Source organism: Cyrtonyx montezumae, unplaced genomic scaffold (genome assembly GCF_038088225.1).
Source record: "Cyrtonyx montezumae isolate F1298 unplaced genomic scaffold, pur_monq_1.0 scaffold_20, whole genome shotgun sequence".
Taxonomy (NCBI): domain Eukaryota; kingdom Metazoa; phylum Chordata; class Aves; order Galliformes; family Odontophoridae; genus Cyrtonyx; species Cyrtonyx montezumae.
Window position 1 is genome coordinate 4,538,302 of NW_027071937.1, and position 26,028 is coordinate 4,564,329.

General features: G+C 48.4%; 2 protein-coding genes across 5 annotated transcripts in view; one reads left to right on the forward strand and one right to left on the reverse strand.

Annotated features, from left to right (window-relative positions):
- Positions 1-4,779, forward strand: part of FNBP1 (formin binding protein 1) — a 76,022-nt gene extending 71,243 nt beyond the window's left edge. The window contains exon 19 of one of the 2 annotated variants that reach the window (XM_065737459.1): positions 49-924. In XM_065737459.1, the coding sequence (XP_065593531.1) occupies positions 49-56 (8 nt within the window). In that variant the 3' untranslated portion in view covers positions 57-924. Of the gene's footprint in view, positions 1-48; positions 925-3,515 lie in introns of those variants that run through there. The other variant, XM_065737458.1, reaches the window with a different exon arrangement.
- A 5,013-nt stretch (positions 4,780-9,792) lies between these two features.
- On the reverse strand, positions 9,793-25,955 carry USP20 (ubiquitin specific peptidase 20). 3 transcript variants are annotated; one of them, XM_065737525.1, is made up of 24 exons: positions 25,892-25,955; positions 24,159-24,262; positions 23,728-23,781; positions 23,088-23,150; positions 22,834-22,947; positions 22,261-22,357; positions 22,007-22,076; positions 21,346-21,459; positions 20,145-20,223; positions 18,346-18,772; positions 17,302-17,442; positions 16,134-16,246; positions 15,548-15,720; positions 15,008-15,102; positions 14,428-14,461; positions 13,983-14,028; positions 13,538-13,718; positions 13,284-13,410; positions 13,022-13,191; positions 12,353-12,434; positions 11,862-11,970; positions 11,359-11,461; positions 11,047-11,118; positions 9,793-10,198 (listed from the first exon to the last, which is right to left on the reverse strand). In XM_065737525.1, the coding sequence occupies exons 2-24, from the start codon at positions 24,237-24,239 to the stop codon at positions 10,038-10,040; spliced, it is 2,706 nt and encodes a 901-aa protein (XP_065593597.1). In that variant the 5' UTR covers positions 24,240-24,262; positions 25,892-25,955; the 3' UTR covers positions 9,793-10,037. The 3 variants fall into 3 exon arrangements, with proteins under 3 accessions (XP_065593597.1, XP_065593596.1, XP_065593595.1); XM_065737524.1 differs by lacking the exon at positions 25,892-25,955 and having other exon boundaries at positions 17,302-17,439; positions 24,159-24,384; XM_065737523.1 differs by lacking the exon at positions 25,892-25,955 and having other exon boundaries at positions 24,159-24,384.
- Between the last annotated feature and the right edge of the window lie 73 nt (positions 25,956-26,028).

The window sequence follows — 26,028 nt, forward strand, 5'->3', positions numbered from 1 at the left end:
GGTATGTTCAAAGTCTGCTGCTAAATAATTTGTGCATTTCTTTTGCAGTCATTTAATCCTTCAGATCATTGTGTTTCCTGGACCTTAAAGTTCTTGGTGTGAAACAAGCTGCCTCATCCAATTCTAAAGAAAATGGAACCATTCCCATAGAGGTTTATGGACATTAGGGAGTGCTGTCTCTGTAAACAAACACTATAACTTGATCAGTTCACTTCTTCCTGGGTTCAGTATTGAATACTGCAGTCCCTTGTCTGCTGCACATGGAAATCCGTGGTCTTATTTTGCCATAGTTTTATGTTGAGTCAGCTGAGATGTGAAACAGAGCTCACCCTTCTGTCTGCTTTTGTTAGCCTTTAAAAGACAGGTTGTGGATTGTGTGTCTTCTCTGCTTCACGTTCAGGACGAGACAGGAAGCACAGAATGAGAGCCCTCATCTCACACGTCTGTGTTCTTTGGACATCGCCCACTCTGTGTGGTGATGGTTGAAAGCAACATCATTGTTCTGCTGGAAGATGTGTTCAGCAGTGCAGGCTGCTCGAGGCAGCTGAGCTGGTGTGGCATCTCCATCTGTCAGGAGTACCAGGCATGGCTGTCTGCGTGCTGAATGATCCTGAAGGGCAATCTGTGCTGGGAGCACAGTGCTGGGACAGCTGGGAGGAGTTCAGACCCTTGATTTTTCCCATTAATTTTGCTGGACTTTAAGAATTAAATGAACGGCGTGTGTGACTATCTAGTGAAAACGAACTATGATATTTTCATATTTTAACACAGAAAGCTTGCCATAAAACATCACAGAAGCAGCGTAAAGATCTGTGGGAAATGCTGCTGCATCTAAAAGGCAAACCTTGTGGCAAGTTGCAGATTGCTCATTTAATATTAACGTGTTGTAGAAGTGACTTTATTCAGTCCTTGACTATTTAAACTGGAAACTGCAGCATTCCTGAAATGACAGTGCTAAAGCATTTCCACACTTCAGCTCCTGCTTTCAAAGACTCCTGAGCAGCTGCTAGCTCTCAGTGTAGCTTCAGAGCTCTGGGCAGCTGTGTGCCTCTGGGATGTAGGACAGGTAAGTCGCGTGCTGTACTCCTCACGTGAGCCAGCTCATGAAGGCTGCTGGGAAAGTTTACGAAGCTGAACTGCAGTCAGGGTGTTAAGGAGCCCTGTCACCGAAAGAATGGTAATGTCTATCTTGTTTTGCCTTTTTTTTTTTTCCAGATGTGTACAAATCACTTCAGAAACTCTCTGAGTAGGTTTCGTAGGCCTGTTCGCCTTTTGCTCTGCGGGTTTGCTGCTGCCATTGTTTTAAGAGCTATTTCAGAAGGTTTTCTTTAGAAGAGATGAATGCTCGTGGCGTGTCTGCATGGATGAAAGACTCGTTAGGTACCACTCACTCAGCTGATGCACCTCTAAGCTCTCCCTGACATTTAAATGTGCATCGATGCCCCTGGAAGCAGTGCCCCGTGGCATGAATTTAGCTGTGAGCAGTATTGTCCTTCCCTGTGCGATGCATTCAGGAAACTGTTAGAAATGCTCAAAGTGTTCAGGCTGAGCACTGGATCTGTTGGATGCAAGTGTGTGCTTTGAGCTTGTGCCAACCCCTGACTGCCAGGGGAAGAGGAGGGCATTGCTCGGGGCTGGGTTGGTGTAGCTTGTTGCAGGGCCTTCCTGCACTGGCAGCTGCTGGTGCTGTCAGTACTGGAACCGATTGGACCTTTGTGCTCAAGACTGACCATCCTGTGTTATTAAACATGGTACCTCGCAGTCTGCGTGGGAGCAAAGCCCTCTTTCATTCCGAGGTGTTGTGAAATTAAATGCGACACACAGAAGAACTTTCATGAATTAATTCTCATTAGATAAACTCTGGGGATACCCAGCAGAAAAGCCATGCAAGGCTGCTGGGGGACGTGAGTGGTAGGGACCGTTGTGTAAGGTTTCTCTTCTTGGGAAGAGAAGAACAAAGAGTGAGTTCAGAGCCATGGTCTGCTGAGCGTGGCAGCTCTGTGTGTCTGCTCCCTCTCCCCACCCCACAGCCCCGCAGGGCAGCGTGCTGCTCTCCACACCGTGGCTGTTTGCTGGACAGAGCCTTGGCTTGCAGAAAGCAATAGGTGAAAGCTAACCATGCTGATGCACTTTTTATCTAGGGTCTGTCTGATTATTTAATGCTTGCCAAACCCTTTAGGAACTGGTGATTAACCATCAACTGGACTGTGGCTTTTAAAAAGAAATCTTTTTGTTAAATACTTGTCCTTAGTTCTCCCGGTATTAAAAATATGTATATAACATAACTTAAAAACTAAAGTTACTTGAATTGAAATTGTTTTTATCCTTTTATATATATATATATATAAAACTATGAATGGTTTTATAGGTTGTTCTTCTGCTTAACTTAGCTGTTTTGATAACTCTTCAGTCCTCGTGCTGATAAGCCTTTCTGGATCCTCAGCTGTCTGCACCTGGTTGGAATTGCATAGGAACTTCTGTGTTAAAGTTTTATAAATCTGGCCAGTGTGGTTATTCCATTTCTACTCTTATTATTTTTTAAAGAATCATCACCTGTCAGAAATCTCTTTATAGCTTCGTGTACCGTGGTGTCGTCTTCTAATAAACGTTATATTTTCTCATTCCTGCGAGTTTCTTTAATTGAGTTCATTTGAGTTTGATGTTCTTAATGGAAAGGAGGTGGCCCAGAGCTGCTTTTCACCTGCTTCCCACACAGAGGTGCCTTAAGTAGAAATGCAGTTGTTTTCCAGGAAGAATACTTTGCTGTGGCTCTGTGCAAACTTTCTGTGCTATCAAATGGAGATTTTTTTTTATTCTGTTATTGTTGTGGAGGTGAAGGACTTCTGCATGCTCCCCCCTATCGTCAGTGTGAGGGAAGTTTGGACTCATCCTTTATTCCTCCTGATAAAGCAGTCTGTTCAGCCAAAGCAAACTTCTGGATCGTAGCTTTGACCACAGAGCAAGCTCTCCTCAGCCAGAAGCCTGTGGCTGTGGGAATGTGATGAAGCACGAGTTCAGAGGCTAAGATGACTTTCACTTACCTGTTTATTTCTTCACTTCCCCTAAGAGTGAGGGGTCTTCGTGGCCTGCTGTGCAAGGGGTGGCTGGTCTGGGCTCATCTGCAGAATTCTTTGTGTTTTGGCTTCCTGTTATTCTTCGCTATCACTCACTGGAACAGATATGGTACCTCTTTGCAGACTGAAACGGAAAAAGCTGTTTGTTTTCTCTGCTGTTGTGCTGAGAAAGTGCTGGCAGGGTTCTGCTCCTGGGTTTGACATCCTTCTCCCAGGGGAAAGCAGCGATCCAGCGATGCTTCCTGGAAGGAAGGGCTGAGGGTGAATGGTGACAGTGCTGGGAAGTATGCCTGAGTTCAGGAGCTTTGCTTAACCCTCTGTAACCCTGTAGGTGCTCGGTTTCCTTTAACCTCCTGCAGGTAGTGCTACTCTTAAAGGAAACCTTTTTCTCCAGTCTCTTTCTAATCCGGTCTCTTTCTTTTTGTCTTTCTTATGTTTTAGATTCCTAAAGGTGTTTGTGCTGGTGCAAGAACCTCGGGGCGAGCTTGTCACAGAAGGAGAAACAAAATGGTGTTTACCCTGCAGGCAGTTAAAACATACCCATGGAAAGCCAGGCTCCCTGTCTTGTCTGGAGATCCCACTTGAAAAATTCAGACCTAAATTCCATCCCAGTATCATTCAGACGCTCGCTCTTTTCCATGGCATGCTACTTGTGGCTCAGATTAACTCACCGGCCCTCCCTGCTCTTCTACCAGCTTGGCACAGCTCTTCCATAAAAAATAACCAGCACTTCCCCTCCCAGCTCCTCCCAGTGCTGCTCAGAGAAGCACTGGCTGCCCTCTGATGCAAAAGGGCACCTGGAGAGACCCAGGCATGTGCAGGTCTGTCTGCTGTCCTCCTCTGTCCCTCAGTCCATCTGAATGTATGCACTGCTCCATCAGCATTTCACACGGTGCCTTTAGCACTAATCCTGCAGGTAGTTTCACCAGCTTGGAAAGGAGGTGTGTGCACGTGGTAAGCTGCTCTTGGGGACAGTGTTACAGCAGCTGGACTGGACTCTGAATTGGCAGATGTTAAACTTGATCCACATGCATCATTCAGTATTCTTCTTTCCACAAAAAGTCACTAATACTTTTCAGCCTTTATTTTTTTTAAATCTAGGCTGATGCTCATGCCAAGTATTAAATCCCTATGACCTTGCTGTTGCCTGAAAGTCTTCAAGCTCACGTATGTACACTTTCTTTCCTGCTTGTTCTCTCGCCCCCTCCTCTTTATCACCCCCTCCTTTCTTCCCCCTCTCCCTCACACACACACAGACACACAAACCCTGGTGTTTTGGCTCGAAGCCCCGTTTTGCTCGTCACAAAGACCTCCATTTTGCTCTTGTTTCAGCCTGCATGCTCGCCCTGTCGCCTTGCCTGCGCCCACCTTCCCGAGGGCCACATTATTTTGTGGCTCGCTGTTAATCTCTTTGCAGTTTTCTTTGGTTGGTTTGTTTTTCAGCACCTTCTTCTTTTGCATGACGACCTCTTGTGCGTTCTCATCAGTTAATGTTTGAATAACAGAATTTTTTTAGAAAAATAAAAGAGAAAAGAAAAAAAAAAAGAAAAAGAAAAAGAAACTGCACTCTGTTTCGTCCTCCCACGTTGTCACGGACTGCACCTTGGCCCAGAAGCCAGCCCTCGGCCATCCTGTCTTCACATGGTTTTATTTGGAGCAGGAGCGACGCTGCGTTGTCACATCATCTCCAGATGTCTCATGAGCTCAGCTGTCTAACACATTGCTCTAGATTTCTGTACTATAAATGCATTGGTTTCCCTGAGCCTTCACCATAACCCTGGATGTGCTTAAGCCCTCTGAGAGTCAGCAGCTCCTGGGGGCCTTCCTTATCCTTCAATCGCTGCACTGCTGGGGGCAGTCTGCTTGCCCTTAGGGCACGTCAGCATCTCTTACGAGCTGCTGTGGCTGCTGACCCTGAAATGAAACCTCTCAGGTGTAGTTTGCAGACGTGTGCGTGGGGTCAGCGTGTCAAAACTTGTCCAAGAACCACGTGCTCTCCGTGCTGGGGTTTGCCTCGCTCTTCCCCACTCGGGTTGAAGTCAGTTTTGAATTGACGTTGTCCCTTTCCATGCGAGCTGCTGTCTTTTAATCTCAGTAGCAAAATCCCCTCAGGCCTTCAGTTGGTGCTGCTGTGCTTACAGCCCGTGAGCATCCCCCAGTGTGCTCATCTGACCGAAGCGGAGCCTGCACTGCGAGCGGGGCTGACCTCAGCTGCAGTGTCACTGGAGTCAGAAGGGCCGTGCCCACTGCAGCCTCATCCCTGCTGCTGCCATCCCACCTCCCCACCCGTGGGCCTCAGAGCAGTGCTGCTCATGGCTCTGTGCAGAGATGTGGCACAGCTGTTCACCCCTCTGCAAGCAGTGCAGCAGCCAAGGAGTGTCCAGAGAGTGTTTCAGCTGCAGTGTTTGGTTCTCGTGTCCGATGCACTGAGGAATCGGCAGCGAGAGCAGTTCGTTTTCACCTGCTATTGTGCCATCTACGTAAAGCTTAAAGGTTTGCTTCTATATACTTAATCTGGGTGGACAGTATATTATTGTCAGCCTCTGTGGAGCACTGGAGTTGTGCTGTGTCTGTATCAGTGCTTCGGGAGGAGCGTCAGCTTCAGCTGGCTGATGTTCTCTGGAGTTTTATGAAAAGGCCGCGGATGGAGCTTTTATAAACTCAGCATACAGTTCCCTAACGCCGGGCTCTGAAAACTTACTGCAGGAAGAGTTACTGTCCATCACGTATGTTGTAGCCTCCACACCTCCATTCTGCTGCCTTTATTCGGGGTAAAGGGTGTGTGACTCTGGTGGGGTTTACCGTACACGAACGCAGAAGGACTGAATTTGTGCACTGGTTTATAAAAACTCTGCTTGAACTTCTCCTGCCCAGCAGAAGTCTCTAATGCCCTTTCTTAACGTCTGTAAATAGAGAAGAAACATATTTACTGATACTGAGAGTTGTGTTTAATGCTGAGTATTTTTCAGAAGTTCATTTAGTTTGATGCGTATTGTTTGTTATTTTTTCCTGCCTGAAGTGTCAAAAAACCTAAAAGAAGCCAAATTCTATTTTAACACGACGATGTCGAGCACTTTTTTTATTTGTACATGTGCGTGTATGTGTGTTTGAGCACTGATCTCTAGATTCTGGTGGCATCTCCATGTTGTGACTTCATTGCCATTGTAGAAGGTTCTGGTGTTGCCCGTTTGTTTCTGGAGACAGAATTCAACCAAATAAAGTGCTTCCATTTGAAAGCGAATATTGACCTTGTAACAGCGAAAGGCATCCGCGTGTTTAAATAAACCCTGAATCCCAGAAGCACCATTTCGTTGGACCCCTTTGATCTTCCAGGGACAAAGAAAAATGGATGTGTCCCTTTTCTTTCCCAGTAAAAAAGGAGATGTCTGCTGGGGGTTGTGTGCTGGGCTGAGCAGCTGCTAGCTGTGACTGCCTCAGCCAGCCAGCAGTGTTACAGCCCGCTGCGCTCCCAAGGGATGGCATCCTCGTGGTCCTTGTCTCTTGGTCTTGTTTCTCGCCCTGGGGTTTGCAGGTGTTTGGAGTACTAACTGGGCCCTGAGACACGCTGTCTCTCTTGGAGATGCTGTTTTATCCAACTTTCCAGCTAGGAGAAAACACAATGTGGTTTTATGGGTCGGTTTTTTTGGTTGTTTTTCTTTCTGTCACTGTTTTAAACGTTGGGTTCACCTGTTAGCCCAGCTCACTGGAGGCAGCAGCAGCCAGGAGCACCTGCAGCTCAGCACGGTGATGCTTTCACCTGAAGCAGCCCTGCAGGGACCCAAGGTCAGATGGCTGTTTTAACAGTCTCCTTTGTTCTTTGCCAGCACTAATTAACATCTCTGGGAACTGAGGACAGACCAGTGCTGTCTGTCAAGCAGTCTGCCAGAAAGAATGCTCAGAAGAGAGCAAACCAGGCTGAGACGTGCTCATGTCTCAGTGCTTCCTGGAAAAGTCTGGCTCTAACCGTGATTTATCTCAGCAAGTAGCAGCATTGCTCTGTACATAGAAACAGCACAGCAGATGACTGAAGGCAGGAAACTGAAGCCAAGGTGAGCAACGGCTTGGAGGAAAATGAAATGAGCTTTACCTCCACCAGCTCTGTTACTGGACGTGTCAGAGAACAGGATGCCATTCACTTCGGCTGTTCAGGAGGGTGGAGATGCACCACTGGCAGCAATGGGCTCCAGGATCAGGCTGAGGCTGCGCAGGCAAAGGATGACGAAGGGAAGCTGTGGGGTCAAGTTGCCGAGTGCTGGCTGAGCACTGCTGAAGGAAGAGCTATTCCCCTCCCCAGGGGAGCACGTTAGTGCAGAGTATTTGTCAGCTGCGTATCACAGCCACAGCTGCATCACAGCTGCCTGTGAGGCCACAGTCTGAGCCTGGCAGTAGTGAGCAGGGGAGCAGTGTACATCAGCCCTCCCCACTCCTGCTGCTCCAGTAAGACCAAGGGAGGGAGCAAGGAATCTAAAATCACGAGGCTAGCTCCATCAGTCCGAGGCACAAACAGTTCTCTCCCCTTTTTTGCACTCAGCCCTGCTAAAAAAGGGGGAGAAGGAAGCAATATGCAAAAAGAACTGACACAGCTCAGCTGTAATATCTGACTTACAGTGACCAAACCAACCGTGCTGTGCCCAGAAAAACCAAAGCCCCCTACCGTGTGGCTCTGAGAAAAGCACTGATGCTGTCACATTTCAAATGAAATGTGGATGCAGAACTCAGCTTTGAGTGTTCTATTGGACAGAGGATAACAAAAAGCGAGGGCTTGGCCAGAGCAGCCCTAGAGCCGTTTGTCTAGACGCTATATAATCCCACCCCTGGGGGGGGGGGTTTGTGAACGTCTCCAGGAATGTTACAAACTGTTCTGCAGTTGCTGAGGTGACGGTGTTTTGTTTGCTAGATGCAAGTTGTGAGTTGGTTTCAGGCTGCTAGAGAGCAAGCTGCTCGGCCTCATGACCCAGCTCTGTGCCGCCAGGCAGCCCCATTTCAGCAGCTCACTGTGGCACTGCAGCTCTGGGCCCTCGCTCACAGTGCTGCTGGCTGCACCGTGCCCACACAGGGTGTGAAAGCACTGACCAACTGCACAGGCTCTGCTGGAGGAGGCTTGAACACCTCAGCAGACTGCAGCCTCCGTCCTCGCACACAGTGCAGCTTTGTGACGTGATCTGGATGCAGGCAGCACTCAACGCAGCACGTGGGATGCACATATATTTATTGGAACACGTTTTCAGCATGAAGTTTAACACTTAAGCACAGGAGTGTTATCACAATCCGTACAGCGTCCTCTGAACGGCACAGACAACACAGACATGCAGCCCTACAGGCTCTGCAAAGCTGACACTGAGAAACCCCAGCAGCAGTGCTCCCTGCCCTCCCCTCGGGCCTGGGGGGGCACACACAGGCACCCCGTGAACGAGACAGGAAAACCAACGAGCCAAACCACTGAGACATCTTTTTATGGAGAGGAGGGTTTGCTGTCTGCAGCAATCTTTCGGTCTAAAACCATCTGAAGGCCACGCTTTTCCTTCTCAAACTCTTCTGCCCTCTCCTCCCTGCTCTGAGTGAAGCACAGCCCCCTCCCCCTCCTTTTTCCACAGGCAGCTCAGAGCCCCAGGCCCCCGAGCCCAGGCTGGATGCTGTGGAAGCAGGCAGGTCCAGCACTGCGATGAATGGTTTTGGTCCTCAGCCCCAGAGAGGTCAGCTCTGCCTCGCCAGCTCTGCCTTGCTGAGCTGCCATTAAAGCTCACTGAAACCACAACACCTTTTTACTGTGGCTTTGTCGTAGATGAAGGAAGAACTTCTTAGCCCTGCTGTGTTCAACTCCTGTCTTCCTGCCTCACTCTGCAGGCTGTTACCAGACAGGCCACAGCTACAGCAGATGAGGGAGCAAGTTATTATTTCTACTCATTAAGTGATCCACTGCCTCCAGAAACGATATCTGTACTGAGAAGCTAAGTGACCCCAGCACACAGGCAGCTTGCAGAGAGCAGCTCTTCCTGAAGCTGCCTCAGCATCCTGGACCTGCTCAGCCAGGCACCTTCCCCCTCTGACTGCCTGGACTCAGGCCCCACTCATCCTCTGTTTCTCATGACAGATGCAGGGTCCTTCTGAGAAGGGGTTCTGGGCTTCTCCAAAGCCCCACTGCTCCAGAGAGCTCTGCCCATTGAACAGCTCTGAGTTTAACCTGTAAGGCTGCATCCTACCAAGCAGCCAGGAGCTTATGGGGAAACAGGACTGTGGGAAGGAGAACTCGTCCTCCAGCTTTGTGCTCTGAAAACATGCTGAACACATGAGATCAGATATGAGGAGCAGAACATCCTGCCAGGATGGTGAAGGTGTAACTTCAGGGCTGAAAGAAACAGACTATTTCAGAATTACTCAGATGGAACTGAAGTTGCAAGGGTTAGATAAGGAGCAGAAGTAGGAAGTTGTGACAGAACTACCAGGACCCCTCATGGCTTTAGTTAGCTTCAAATAAACAGGTTTCTCTAGTTGCAACGCTGCCTACTGGAAACATAAATAACAATTCATTATCTTTACACAGAGTTAAAAAAGGAAAGTGCCAAAAGCAAAACCTGCCAAGGAGCAGAGATTCAGTTTTCTGAGGACAAGCTGAGAGTGCTGATTTCTTGTAAGCAAAGAAAAGGGAGAGGAGAGGCTCAGGTCAAAATGTGGGCTACTGAAGTCCATCTGCAATCTCACCACCAGTTTTTCCCCCCCGCCCCCCACTGAGGCTACAAAAATGAAAGACAGAGAAACTGATTTCTCCCAGTGTTTCGTAGTACCACCCCTGTATCCAGACCCAGACAAGAGGATGGCCAAGGACACCCTCCTTCCCCAGACGTGGTGGTGGGAGCTGCACACACCTTTGAGTACCACACGAAGGAATAGGTTTGACTCCTCAGGGCTCCCCATCCATCTGCACACATAGTTGTGCCACACCTTCCCTGCCCCATGCAGCACAGGTCACACAGCCCGGGTCTCTGCTTCAATCTTCTGCTCCCCGTGCAGGTTTTCCATTTCTTGGACCTGGGCCACGTTCTGTCTGATAGCAATCTCAGGGCCCCCTCCGTACAGCGTGCTTAAGTAAATCCACGTCTCCTCAGAAATCTGCCCATAATCAGCACCTGAAAAGGACAACGGCAGTAAGCAGACATGCAGCCATCAGCTGCGGGGGGGTGCACTGCATCGCAGGGGACCTCGTCCCCCACCACCTCCCCCTGCACCAGAAGAGCAGAGCACACCTTTATCTGCACTGTCCCAAGGAAGCACAGCCCCGTGCCACCAGCAGCAGCGCTCCCATCCTGCTGCAGTGCCACCTGCTGCTGGAGCCACGGAGGCTCCAGGGCACAGCTGCAGTCACTCCTTCCCGTCTTCAAACCAAACTGAGCAGGGGCAGACCACACACGGCATTAAATGAGCTGAGACACAGAGAGGTGCACACACCACTCCCGGACAGCTGGGGGCCTGCTGCCTCAGACACAACGTTCCTCCTCACTGTTCTAGGAGGAACAATTTAAAGAGGTCACAGCAAAAAGCAGGGAAGGCAAAGGCCTTTGCTGTGAAGGTTACAGAGGAGGAGGAGAGCAGAAATGTTTGAGAGAGAACCAAGATACAAATGCAGCCCTCATCTGCTCAGTGTTCTGTTGAGGGCAGCCCAAAAAGTGTGATTTCACAAGCTGGACCACAGCACGTGTTGAGTACAGACAAGTCAAAAGCAACACTACAACAGTGGGCAAAGGTGGAAAGATTTGGGAATGGCAACAACAGGACATGGAGGGCTGCAGGATTTACTACAGCAAGGGACGTCAGCAGGCTGCTCATGTGGAAGGGGTGGCACGCAGGGGACGTGCAGAGAGCTGCCCTCCTCTGCAGCACCACCTTGCTCTGTTACTGCTTCGTGATGGACACAGCCCCAGTGGAATATTCTCCCTCACCTTTCAGGAATGCTGTGAGACAGCAGCACGTGCCTTACCTTGCTTGACTTGCACGTGGCCACCTGCTTTTGTGAGTGCAATCTTGCTGTTGTCAATTGGTCCAGGAGGCTCTGGGAGAGCAAAACAAACACGCTTAGAACCACTGTGCCTTCCACGCTGCCAGCCAGCCCAATTCACATCGTTTCCCATGCTAATCCTCATTATTTCCACCCCACCCAGGGGACCTGCAGGCACATGGACTGCATGCAGCCTCAAGCTGTACCCATCAGGTACACTGCTTACTGAGGAGGACACCTAAAAATGAACTACCTCTCAGGACTGACAGTCTCCAGTGATCTCTGGCTTCTTACCATTATCCTTCCCCTTGACAAAGGCTTCCCACTCACGGAACCACTGCATGCTGATACAGTAGATGACACTTGGAGACTCCTCTGCCTGGAAAGCCTTGTTCAGCTGAGAGAGCAAAGAACAGAAGTGCAGGAAAGGTTTAGCCTCTGCTGAGGTCTGGGGGAGCCTTCTCCTTCAGCTGTACAGCAGCCTTCCACTCTTCAGAACAGCCCCTTTTATTCTGAAGGGTCCCACCACCCTCTTCACAACATGTTCCCACTAACTTGTACAGACAAGAGACTGGGATGGCTTCAAATGCTGTTTGTCCATGAGGCCACAGGCAGCAGTACTGTGTTCCAGCTGCCCCTCCCCATGCTGACAGCACTGGGGAACCCCACAATCTATCTCCTGTAACTCATATTCTGGAAAACAAGGGCAAGAGTTTCCCACTGTCTGCAGCAGGCCCCCATTTCCCACCTCTGCCCTTTCCCATTGCCTAACCCTAAATCAATCCTCCCATACAAACCTTGATGAAGGTGTCAATTTCAATTCTCCTGCGTTTGGCAAGTGCTTCAATCTCCACTTGGCAAATAGAGCACACATACAGATGGTTCACTGCAGGGCCACCCCCAAACCTGAGCACGTGGAGAGAGAGGGGAATGAGGAACTGTAGGAAAAGGGAAGTGCTTCCCAGCCCTGAATCCTACACAGATGGATTTTTACACTACTTCCAACGAGGAAGGAGGTGCACCTGCAGCTCTTCTCTGAATGGAGAGCACTGACTTTATGCAACACAGTGAGGGCCACAGTACTGTCATGAGACAACACACTCAGCTCACTGTGGCTTAGATTAGTAGGGGCTACCAAAAGTCTTGTCAGCCCACACCACGTGCTGCATGCCCTCGAGGTGCCATGGTAAGGCATTACACCTTGGATGGTGCCTACATGGGAAGACCCCGGGATGACAGACTGTCCAGGAAAACAAAACGGGACAAAGATTGAAGTGGCCACGTTCACCTGTTGTAGAGATATTCCCACACGTTCTGAGGCAGAATCACAACCAGGTCATCAATGTAATGGTATTTATTAGGAGGGATCCCTGGAGGAAAGGCAAGAGGGAGAGTGAACAACAGAACCCTACTGCTGGTTAAAGACAGATCTTACTGAAAACCCACCACTTGCTTCCTCTACTAATGGAGTCACCAGAGAGTTCACTGACTGTGGAAGTTTCCCAGTTCAAGGTGACAATTCCTACTCAAGTGCTTCCCTCCCAATTGTAAATACAGAAACACGAGGGCTCCCAGGCACGAGAGACAGCAGTAAAAATGTGGGATCAGGTCCCTCCAGGAGCACGTGCTGCATTCTCCAGACATACACTGAAGGACAACCTTGCTGATAGGGTAACACAGATAAATGTTGCTTCATCTGCTTTCTACAGGTTCGTTTTTAAAAGCAAGCTGAGAACTGAACAGCATTGTTTCCCCCGTGCCTCTGATCAGCTGGACAAAGGGGCAACTGTCTCATCTCTCCCTGAGTGGGACGGAGCTTTTGGCAGTGAGGCAGATCCTACAACAGCACACACTGTGACAGGACTACAGCTGGAGCTTTTTTCCCCCTCTGTTAACACGATAGAAAATAAGAGAGCAGAGCTGAGAGCTGCTTTTCTGGTTAGCAGCACAGTCTTACCTCCGTGAGAGCACAGAAAGGTGTGATTGGTGATGGGACCAGGCTCAGCAAAGGTGTTAAACTTGTTGAGCCACTCACGAGAGATGTAGAACTGGAGTAAACTGTGCTCCTTCATGCTGGCAAGGGACACAACTTTCTGGCGCTCTCGCACAGCCTCTTCACTGCTTTTCCTAAAGGAAGAGAAAGGGAAGCAATTCTTCAACTTTTAGCTTTCCATACACATTTCTAAGTATGCTGCAACCAGGAAGGAGCTGCTGCTCACCTGTAGAACAAGACATAGGCTTCTGCATTCTGTACCACAGTCTCATGGACCTCAGTGACATACTGGTCATCAAACTCGTACCACTGGCCATTGATCACGTTCTGACAGTAGGCAATGTAATGCCCACCTGTAACAGGAAACAACACAGCTGGAATTCAGAGCTGCTGCCCGGCCCTGGGACACACTTCTGCTTTGCTCACGCTCCTCTCGTTCCTGCTCACTTCTTCCACACACTCACAGGAAGGAGGACTTACTGCCTGCTGTGCCATGATGGCAGATGACCGACAGCAGATCGTAGGTGGTGATCTGGGAGATGCACTCCTTGGCCAGGAAAGGCCGCAGATCCAGCCCTTCCAAGGGGAAGGAGACGTGACTGTTGATCTTGAAGGAGTACATCACCTCATGTCGGAACCGTTTCAAGTGGATGCAGAGAATCTGAAAGAGCAAAGACAGAACTGCAAAGCTCGGTTTTGCTGTGGGTGCCCTGATCTGACAGCCTCTCTCTGTGCACCTTATCTCTGCAAGGGTTTTCTGCCTGTTACAAATCCTGCTGGCTCAGCAGCTTAAAATGGGAATCTCTCTTCTGGTCTAGATAAAGAACTCTGCCACCAAAACAAACTGCTGTTTCAGTGCTACCCCTTTACCTCCTCAAACAGTGTCTGCTGAAAGAACAGTAAGAAACAAGGTGCTCTTACTCACCTCTGGTAGCCGGAGGACTTTGCAGTACTTTACTCCATTCCTCAGTCTGAGGGAGAAAGAGAAACTAACTGAGAACACACTCAGGCAAAGGGACACCAGGAGGCAAGGCAATAGTCTGGCTGCCACAAATTCAAACAAATTCAGCAGCAATAAATTCAGGCTCCTTGCAACACCCTTATCAAACGAGGCATGGCATGAGCAGTCTGTCACACCTCTTCCTTCTAATGCAATAGCTGCCTGCAGCTCCCTGTTCACACCCTTCTTCCTTTCTTTCCCCCCCTTGAAACCAGCACTTCTTCTACCTGCCCACATCAGTGGACTCTTAAGACCATAACTCTGGTGCAAGCCAAGGCAGAGATCACATGATACCCAGCAGAAGAGATGAACAAGGAGAGGATACAGCAAAGTGTTTAACAGTAACATGAAGTAATAAAGTTGCACTTACTTTTTACACCTTTCACAACTGTACATGTTGTCCCCTACAGATGAAGAGAAGAAGGCTGTTATGCAATTACTCAGAGCACACAGCTACACTGATACATTTTCACCCTGAGCAGAGAAACTATGCTGAGTGGCTTCTTAGGGAAACCAGGGTGAGCAGAAATCAAACAAGCATTTCAATAGGAGAATGCAATCAACTAGCAGAAAAATCCACACTGCTCACCACTGTATGTGATTACAGCAAAATGTTTAAGTCCTCTAAGGCTTAAGGAATGGACAGAGAAAGCAAAGAAGTGAGGAAAGCTAAGGAGCCACTGTACTCAAAACAAAACCACCCGAGAGCCACGTCTGCTTCTTGCTCAGAGCACTCTCACTCAGGTTCAAAATGGAAAAGCAACGCCACTGAGCAGATGGGAAAACTCATTTCTGAGTTTCTAAGAGAAGCTGAACTGTCAAGTCTCTAAATGAAACAAATACTAAAGCAGGCTTTCTGGGAGATTTAACGTGCCCCCAGAACATGTGTGAAATATTCCTACAGTCAGTTTTTCTCATTTGGCTGTTACATGTTGCTAAAGCAGACTCACCTTTCAACTCATCTGCTGCAAAAAAGGCAGCAAGGCAATCCTCCAGCGTCACAACAGGACCCCAAAACCAGCTAGGGATACAGGACACCACAAACCTTCAGAAGAGAGGGGATCAGGAGCAAGAGTTACATGAAAACAGTTGGGCACTTTGGCTTACAAACCCCCACTAGATGGGTTTTCTTCTAGCTGCTGGTTCTAAGCTCAAAGGCACAGGGAAAGCTTACACTCCTACTGTAACTGCTCAGTCTGGCTGTGATTGGCAGCCAGATTACTCTCATAATTTGCTCCAGAGGGAAAGATGGAGCTGAAGGCAGAGGTGAGGGATCATCATCTGCACAAGAGATGTCAAGGACAGCTATAGAAGTAGAGGAACAGCAGCAACTGGCTCATGTGATAGAGAAAGATCAAACAGAGCTGAGGTACCACATACTGACCTATTCCAGGGACATTTCTGCTGCAAGCACTACTGATTAGGGACAGCTACCTTTCAGAAACAGCAGGGCAAACCCCAGAAGAAAAAGCCCCCACATGGGAACACACCTCCGGATATAATCCATGATGAAAGCAAACCAGCCTTGTGAGGCATAGTTTTCCCCACACGCCCCTGTCTTAGCTGGCACACTTTGGTAGATGGCAGAGTGCAGCTTGGCCAGGTCCTCCTTCCCTGGGATTGGGAGTGACAGGTCTTGGAATGTCTCCACTGTCGTAGAAACCTGGAAATATCCAAGAGGAAGAAGACTGAGTTCCCTGTGCATGTAATGAAGCCAGGATCTGACTTTTCATCACTGCAAAAACCTGATCTGGCAGTAGTAGCAACTTGCTCAGGCTAATTCTTCTTACCTACTGTCAGCAGGAGGACTTTCACCATCTTTTTGTAGACTTGGAATCTTTTTTCTGGTGTGAATGTGATAGTGCTAGACCAACTCAGTGGCACAGATAACCAAACATCACTATGAAGGCTGAAAATTTCTCAGCATGGCAGGTCTCAAACACCTCCCACCTGCCAAGATTCTAGCAGGCCCACTGCATCCCACAGTATGGCAACAGGAAGCTTCGTTGTCAAAAATAAAAGTCTATAAGGTCTGTAGAAGACTGCTCTGTGACCCACAGCTACCAGGAGACTCACTCTGTCACAGGTGAGGCACTGCACCAGGCTGAGAATGGAGCCATCAAAGATATCTGAGATCACACTGCGATAACGAAGTTCTTTCTTCTTTTTCCCAGAAGCCTGCATCTGGGCTGAAAGACACAGACAGCATGCAGCAACACCTCCTCAGTCTCCTGTCTAAAGCAGAGTCGCACAGACACACAAGAAGAACACGAGACAAGCACTGATCCTGCACGTTCAGGACCATGTTTTGCTCTAAGCTTTACACTACACTTCCTTTCTCCTTAGCCTGTCTGTGTACTTTGCTTCCCACCCCCCCCTTCTAGCATTTACCATGTTTGCCAGGTGTCTTGTGCTGGAGAAGACTCCCACAGCAGCGAGTGGCCAAGCACACAGCTTTGCTTAACAACAATGCCCCCTTCCCTATGTACACGTGCAGGGAGACACAGTGCTTTTCATCAGGCCAGAACATCTGTGGCTGTGCTGACCTCAGCCAAGAGATCAGGGCACAGTTTTAGAAAGAATGTTATTACTGAACAGCTGTAGAGACAATGGTGTAAGTACATGCCATTGTGTTTGGTGGCTTTGCAGTGCTGAGAGATTTTGTTCTGCAATTTGCTTGTGATGAAGAGGCCAGTTTGACAAGAACACAAGCCAGGCTCTGCCCTGAAGCCTAACAATGCTCCCAGCACCAGATTGATATTTGCAGTTTAATTCTATTCCTGTGAGCTCACGAAGTCAAAGTTTCGTGAAGTAAACTTCACATCAAAGAGCCCAGAAGCTCTCTCTCAGTAACATCACCTCACAGCTCCTTGACACGCAGTAAGTGCAAGTCTGGCAGACAAATGTTCCCACATCTCCACACCCCCTGAAGAGACAGAGCTTGTGTTTGGGACTTCATAGCTCTTTCATCAATAACAAACACAGCATGCAGACACATACCTGGAAACCACATCATGCCCCAATGTCAGAGCATACTAGAACAGCTGTTGTAACCAAGCCCTGACTTTACCTGCAAGTTTACTGTAGTCTTTGCCTGGTACTCTTAAAAGCACTGATGTTCCAGGGAAATCAGCACTCAGAACTGCTAACCAAGGACCATCAAGGACTCCTCTCTTCTTCGAACCCCTCCTCCTCCACATGCTCCCCTCTGCCTCCCAGCACACACCCGACCACACTGCACTACCTTTCTTGAGTACATAGGAGGGTCCAAGCCTGGCAGGGCTGGAGCGAGGCGGACTGCTGGAGAGCTTGGAGTGCATGTCATGATGCACTGGGCTGCAGGGCCGCGAGGAGCAGCGCACGAAGGCGTCGTTGTCAGGCTCTGCTGGGAAGAAGGGAAGGCAGAAGAGCACAGGTGAAAAACAGTTCTGAAAGCCAACTGTGCCACAGTCAGTGTCAGCCCGGCTCCGTGTTCCAGCACAGAATCTTTCCCTGCACTCACAGTTCAGACATTACAACTGTCCTACTTGCACAGGTTGGCAGATACAGCACCCTCAGTGCATGGATTGTGCATGCACTGAGTGCATACAGAAATAGTAATTATAAAAAACAAACCACCAAGCAATCCACCACTTTTTCACACTTGTGACTAATTAGGTTTTACAGCTTGCTCCTTTATCCCTTATCCACATAAACAGCACTGCTGCCTTCAGTGCCAGCTGGCAGAGTGAAGCTCTTACATAACAATGTGTTGAAAGATGGGATATGTTCAGTTTGAGGTGCCTCCACACCTACGTTTTAACAGCTGCTCTTTTCTTTTCCCTAAGATACAGAAATGCACAAACTGTGCATCGTTCTTTTCTCCCCACAAAGTCCAAAATCCAAGATTAACCAACAGCCACTTCCATGAATTTCTCACAGCCAACATTTCCCCAGGGCAGCCTGTTAGATAAAGCCACATACAGACATGAAACCTTTTTCTCAGCTAGGAAAAGAGAAATAATGCTTCTGCAGATTTGGCAGAGCCAGCTACCACTGCCTTTAGGACACAGGCTGCACTCAGCTCTGTGAGCACTCCAGCCTGGCTAAGCTCCCCAGCTCACTCTGGTTTTCCTACAGAATTGATTGTGCACAAAGGCAGCACTACTGCCAGAAACACTTGAGAGTCTCGGGTGCAAAATCTTTTGAAACCCACTGAAGGAACACACACATTATCTGTTGTCGTTGCACCCAGTGCAGGAATACAACACGTCCTCTCACAAATAACACAGCTGGAAGAGTTTTATACCTGGTGTCCTGCACGGGCTGGCAGGACGGGGAGCTGGGAGCATCTCAGGTGAGGCTCTGCCATCCACTGGCATCATAGTGGTATCAACATCTGCATCCTCATCCACCTGCTCCGAGTTGCTGCGCCGATGGCCACAGGAGAACTTCCTGTCCTTCATCCTCTCTTTCTCGGAGATCCCTCTCCCTCCTTCATCCTGGATCAACAGCTCTGTCTCTGCCATGCTCCCCGTGGTCCGGCTTTGACCATCTCCTTCACCCCTGTCACTGCTTGAGTCACAGGAGAGGAACTCATCCTCTGAAGGACTTCGGTCACCCTCGTGCTTGTCATCCTGGTCACCAATATCCAAATCTCTCGTCTCTGCAACTATTGGTTCCTTCAGTTCCTCGTGAAGCTGGTCCATCAGGCAGCGCAGGAACTCCTGAGTGTCCTGAAAACAGGATTCACTCTGTGTGAGTACCCATCCATCCAGAAATCAGGCAAGTAAGAGAGGCAAAAGGAGAGGTGGCTCCATTCGCAGCCTCACTTCTGCCCGCAACAGTTATCAGCCTCTGCAACATAAGGAGACTTCTCCTAAAGCAGAGTACCATGGAGATTCAGCAACAAGCATGACTGCTCAGCAAGCAGCTTTAACTCTAAGGATAAAAGAACCAGTTTTTATCCAAATGCATTCATCTGAAAGACACTAAAGAAAGCTAGACAGCAGCTGCAACATGCAAACCATAGAATGGTTTAGGTTGGAAGGGACCTTAAAGATCATCTGGTTCCAAAACCCAAACTATGACCTTATTTATCTGGGCACTACCACTGATAAGAGGCAAGAGACCTCAGCAACCTAAAGCAGCAGCCCACACACTCTGAACCAAACAACAATTTTAAGGAACACTGACTTCTGCTTATGGGAACCCTTTTCACAGAGGGCAGACTGAGATCATTAATAAATAGGCAAAGGAACCAGAAGCCAAAGACTGAACAACCAAGGAGCGAGCTCCTGCATTTACAATGCATGGTAAAAGAACTGACACACTGACTTCAAAGCACCTGCTGGAAAGCAATCTGCTATTCTGACAACTTCAGAACGATAATGATGATGTTTCTGTTACTTCAGCAAAGCCTGACATCCAGCCTGCTCTGCCTTGCTTTCAGCTTTCCCTTTAGAGCTGACTTTTCCAATCCAACATACTTCACATCAAAGCTAAATACAGAAATTCTCTCACTAATCATTACTTTTATCTTCTGTTGTGACTTGCTGTCAGCACCACAGTTTAGATAGGCTGTCTGCTGTCACTTCTTTTGTAAATTTTCAAATCAAACATAGTTTGATGTTTACATTTCATTCTTAAGAAATAAACACTGGAAGCCACAATAAAAACCTCAAAGAGAAAGATACTATCTTTACATAAGATTTAGTTAGCTGCAATTCCCCTAAAAACCAATACAGAACTTTGGTATCTTTTAACTTCTTAGCACAAATGTATCCAGGTTTCCCAGCTCTAACATGAACAAATAATACCTAACTTATGTGGCACGTCCCAATAGATCTCAAAGCCCTTTACAACAGAGGTCACCATCACAATTTTAGAGGTGAGAAATCAGATGCAGGAAGGTGCACTGATGCAGTACCAGCAAGGCAGAGCCTGGAAAACAACACAGCTGTGCTGAATCCCACCCAAGGGCTCTACCAGATCACTAAGACCCACCTAGAACAAGGGTGACACCCCAGTTCTAGCTCCTCTCTCTGATCACGAGCAGAACTGCTGCAGGAAGGGAAACCCCCACCACTGTTGGAATAATGGCCCCACCTGCTGTGCATAGCCTCGGAACATGGGGTTGACAAGTTTAATCCCATGAGACAGACTGCTTGGAACAACATAACTCGGCCTGGGTAGAGACAGGGGGAAAAAACAACAGAAGTTAGCTTGCTTCTCAGGCATGGAGCTAGTGTAATAAGCAGCAGAACAGGGTGTGGTAACTCGTTAAGGAGGACAAAAGATAATTATGCACCTGCAAAGCCTGGACTTGATTTCTCTACAAGCTGGGTGACATACAAATTAAGAGAGAGAGAACATCTCGCAGCCATTTCACTCTCTCCTTCCAGAGAGAATCTTCCCTAGAGCATGTTTTAACTCAAAGCTCTGTCCACACCTGGAAGTGCCTCAAGTGATTTTCTCCAGAGCAGGGTTTGGCAGCTGGTTACTTGCTTTGATTCTGCAGCACTGTGTAGGTCTCTAAGTCCTGGTGGGCTGGTTGGGGACCAGCAAGTGAGGGAAGTCAAAGCCAATATGAAATTGATGTGTCAGTGCTTCAAAGGCTACAGCCTGCTGCACAGACACACAGTATTGCTCTGCATTTTGCTTATCCCCTGTTAACAACTAATGCAAAGCAAACGCACGATGCCATTCAGATTCCTAGCTGGGTTTTCTTTCCTCAATTTATTACAGTTTCACAGAACAGACATCTTGAAATTCCAACAGAGCCACGTTATTTTCCACTCTGCTTTGAACCAGTCTAGAATTGGAACCAACAGAAAGCATTTCCCAAAAAAGCCACCTGTATTTTTCATTTTTTGCTAAAACCTCAGTGTCAGACCTCTATCACTTGATCCATCTAAATCATCAGTCCCTCAGATGATCAAGAGCAGTTCCTTCAAGTGCTAGTTACTCCATGCATCATACTCAGAAACAGCAGAGTGTTCCCTCATCACACCATTATTTCTTCATCACCAACAGGAAAGCTATAAAGATATCTCCTCCTCCAGGAAGTTACAACATTAAGAACATCTTCTTCTCCTCACTGACACCACTGCCCACTTCTATCACCAGCAGCATGACACAGGAGCTCCTGGACAAGAGGGAACCCACGGGTACCTGTCTGTATAGGATGTGAACTGACTGCCTTAGAAGATGCACTTATCACTGCAGATGCCATTGCTTTTTGCTGCTGACGTATCTCAGAACTAACATAAACATGAAATCTACAGATGAGAACAGAGCGACCACTCACCGTTTCTTATGCCAAACCTCAGACACCAGCTTCTGGTAACTTTTGCATAGAGCTGGTTTCTTATCTGTACGGACCAGACCACCACATTCCAGAAAAAACTGAGTGAGAGGTGGGCTACGAGAGAACAAGAAGAATTCAGGGCAGAGAAATTTCTCCTCTGCCTCTTCTAAGGATTTATCAGAACTTAAATGCATTTTGAAAACATGCTCAAGATGTTTTTAAATCAAGGGAAGAAGTGATTCTAGATGCATACTTGAATACATCTGAATCTGTTCCCAGCACAGAGATCCTCAAACTAGTTCTCAGCAGAATGGCTACAGAATATCTTATGGTGTGGGTTGTTAGAATGATACCACTGTGGAGAACATAAAGATCACACGTTTTCTAACGTGGTAAATATATTTCTGTCACAGTGGAAAGGTTTTACTTCCAGCATTCATCTAAAGACAAGTCTTACACACAGCCACAAGTTGGCTATTCACTCATTTTCCTACTGCAGAACTTCTGTTTTCCTAAACACTACATTTAGCATATTCCTTTTTCTGCAGCTAGCCTGGCTGGTTTGTCCTTGCACAACCCAGGAAGGTGTCAGATCAGAGGTGCCACTTCTGATATTCAGTGACATCTAGTAAAAAACTCTACTAAAGGCCCTAGTGCCTACCAGTTAGAGAGAGCCTGAAGTGCTGCATTCATGTAGCAGGAGTTCCCAAGATTTTTCATTCCAGTAAGGCCTAAAGCACAAACAAGAAAAGCATGAAACACTTTCCAGAAGTGCTGCTTTCTACATTCTTTCCCAAAGGAGAGAGGATTCGACCCTTTCTAGGCTCTGCACTCTGCTCCTAGGACCCTCTCAGTGCAGGTCCTACAGATTGCAGAGCTGCCCTCACAGCTCCTTCATCAACTTGAAGCAGTTACCTCTTGGTTTCAAGTCATCGTCCTCCGATTCGGATTCGCCTTCATCAGCCACTGCAATTGGAACAGCTTTCAAAGGGTGAGCAGGCAATGGAGAATCCTAAAGACAGAAAATAACCATCAGAGGAAGTCCTACTTAAAAGATGAACTGTGAGAGATAACTTGTACATAAATCTAGCCAGCCTTTAAAAGAAGCATCACGAATATGCAGCAGTATCACAAGTACACTTTTTGAGTCTGACAGCTGATTTTTTTATTTTCAATGAAGATGTCATAGCTCTTGTGGTTCCTCCCAGAAATTGATGCACAGAAGAAGGTAAGAGAGGTTGAAGGAAAAATCAGAATGGATATTCAAGTCATTGGAAGCCTTTCTGCAGGGAAAGGCTCTGTAAGGCAAAGCTGTTGGTCCTCTGACCACAGGCAGCCACCTTCAGTGAAAGGGTTCCTGCCACGACAGCAGCCTGGACAAGAGTGGAAATTTCTTGGCTACGTTTGCAACAAGGAAAGAAAAAGCTTGCCAAGCATTCAGCCCTGCCAGGCTGGGACACACACACACACTGCTTCCCTGAACTTTACCAAGGGTGACTGCGTGTGCGCCGCCAGCCGCTGGTCCAGGAACACCTCCTTTTCACAGGCGTAACACCAGACCCGAAAGGTGGTCAGATTCACTGTCAGGTTGTGCTTCTTGGCCTAGAAATTCAAAGGAGAATTAATGATTGGACAGCTGGCTCAACCTGAAGCACAGAACGACCAAAATCAGGCAGAAAAGGATTAGGAAATGGGAATCATTCAGCTCTGTCTGTCTTAAGATGGATGACAGAAAAGCTTACCTGTGCGTGAAGGGTGCTGTGGTCAGCAAAGGACTCCCCACAGCCGACATAGGGACACCCGATCTAGTGAGAGAAAGAGGAAAACTACAATGGCACACCAAATGAAACCCTTCCCAAAACAGCCTGCAGCTCCAACCCCACCAACAGCTGCAACTTCAGAACGGATCTCACCATTTTTGTCACCTGCTTTTCTTCCCAGGGCTTACAATAAGACAGAAGATTGGAATTACTTGATTTAAGAAAGGAAACCTGAAATCAGGTTTGCATCCATGTAAGTCCCCATTCTGAGATAACTGCTCCAACAGGCTCATCTGTCCAGACTCCAAATGTCTGGGCACTCCAGCATCAAAGCAAACTGCCTCTGCCCACCCACATGCCCTCCGTCATTCCTTTCTGCCCCACTGCCCCAAACTTCATCCTCAGAGCTTCCCCCTGCAGCTGCCAGCAGAGGCAGCCAATGCAGGGCTCATTCTTACCAGGGCTATCAGGGGAAAATCACCTCTCAGGAGAGCACTGTTACACCATGACTCTTCCTTTCTGGTCCAATTTTTTTTTTTTTTTTTTTTTTTTTTTTTTTTTTTTTTACACACTGAACAGAATTCCCACCACGTCATGCACGCAAACAGCAAGCTGTTCTTACCTGAAGACAAGCCCAAAGATTTGGTCCCACGGCTCCACATGACTGGCAAGTTCCCTGCACATTCATGATAAAAAAAAAAAAGGGTTGCTTGTCAGTTTGTCTCTGAAGTAATCCTGTCCTTCAAGAGTAAGAAACTTCTCCACACGACAGGCCTCCCCCACCTGCAGGCTCAAAGCATTTCTTAAACCTATGCTTCCAATTACACGCTTTGCAGTGTGTTAGTTTCAGCAGGATAAAACATCAGCAAGAAACACAACAGATGGGATTGACAAAGGCTTACTCGGTGAGCCACATGCAAGGTATAACAGCACTGGAAAAAGAGTTTCTGCCTCTTCTGTACAGTGATAGGCAGCATTTTCTATGAAGAGTAAGCATGCAGAAGCATGCACAACAGCAAAAGGGAAAGGGCTGATAACCACAATACCCCATACCTTGGATTTGAGCAGCAGATCATCCCTGGTCACCTCTCCTATGGAATCCAGGTGAGGGCAGACGTCTCTTGTATCCCCCATTCTCACTGCAGGAAGTTGTCTTCCTAGGACAAGAAGGGGCAGTTCCATTTGGTTACGATCAGAACTGCTCTTACAGACAGCAAGAAAATAAACTAGCCTAGTTTTTATATCAGCAAATCAGAACTTAAGGTATTTGTAAGGATTGAAGAGATGAAATTAAATATGTCTGATGCAGTGATCTCAGCTAGCACAGTACTAAGCAGGACAATGCTCAGCCACACCCATAAACCACAGCTGACCCTTTAGAAACTGGGTTGTACATCCCAGCTCAGCAGGCAAGGTGGAAACAAACGTGGTGAACTGAACTTCATTTCTCTTGTCAAACACAAACACACTGCACAAAGAGATACGCATCCAATTAACTCATCTGCATGAAACTCAGATTAAAAGTGAAAGGATACAGCAGCCCACAAGTACCTGGCATCTGGTGTCTAGGGGCAGCAAAAAACATGACTGCTGTTCAAATGAAGCTGCACACGAGGGAATGAGAGTTAGAAGATCTCTGACTGATAACCTGCATTCAGGCTCTGAGGAATTTTATGGATGGATTTCTAACACCTCTCAGAGGCTGCACGGAGCTGCTCCACCCAGCGTGCAGCCCTGAGCAAAAGGAGAAGCAATATTAACAGCACAGTGTGGGATACAAATGAGAAAAGCTCACATTGTTGCCAAAAGTAAACCTCAAATTCGCATGAACTTATAAAGTCAATAACTCCAAGAGCACGGGCTCTGTTCTCTGCTGTTTTCCCATTTCAGGGACGTTAGAAAGAATTCCCAGTGTTACCTAATCTGAATCACTGACAGCAGAATAATAACAATTATAAAAGGGGATAAACACATAAGCCATTACAGCCATACAAAGCAACGCTTATCCTGGGAGCTGCAAAGCTTGCTTGCACAAGACAAACCCCACGGATACCTTTCTAACAGCACTCATGAACTGAAGGAGCACAGCAGAACTGGAAGAAGGAACGGTATTTCTGTACTACAAACACAGCAGTGCCCGCAGGGAGGAGCCTGGGCCTGGGAAGAGCTGGATAACAACTGAGAAAGCTCATGAGCTTCATAGAGAAGCGGGACGCTGTCACATAACACACAGACTGAGCAGACAAGTGACAAGAGCGCAGTGCGTGCGACTGACGCACAGAACTGGGACACTTTCAGCCGAGTTCCTCCATCAGAACGGACTCCTTTTCCCAAACGCATCAGCTGATCCGGCTCTAAAAACAACAGTGCCATTTCTCAGGGCCATTTCTGCCGCTCCCGCTTCCCCCTTTTCCTCACCTTTCCCCCCCCCTTCCCAACCACAAAATCGAATGAATAAAACCACGTTTTAAGACCAACTCCGGAGCGCTTCAGCTCCCCCGAGCTGAGCCCAGCGGGGCTGTCGGGAGCACACGGCGCAACGGAAGCGTTCAGCGAAGGCCTCACCGCAGCTGCCCGGCCCGCTTGGTCCCAAGGGCGGCTCGGCAACCCCAGCCAAGCGGTCCCCGCGGCTACCGTCCCTCAGCCGCCGCCGTTACGCTCCCAGGGCCTACGGGCGGGACGGAGCCCGAGGTCGGACGCGCCGTGACGCGCGTTTTTTGCCGGCCGCCGCTCCCCAGGCCCCGAAGGCCGCCAAAGGCCGGGCCCACCCCCGCCGCCCCTCTCACCTGCGGGGCCCGACCCCGCTGCGGGCAGCGCGCTGGGGAAGCGGCGGTGAGGCCGAGAAGAGCGGCGGGCGGACCGGGGGAGGGGACAGACGGGAGGGGCGGGGCCGCCCTCAGCCCCTGGCGGGGCCGCCGGAAGT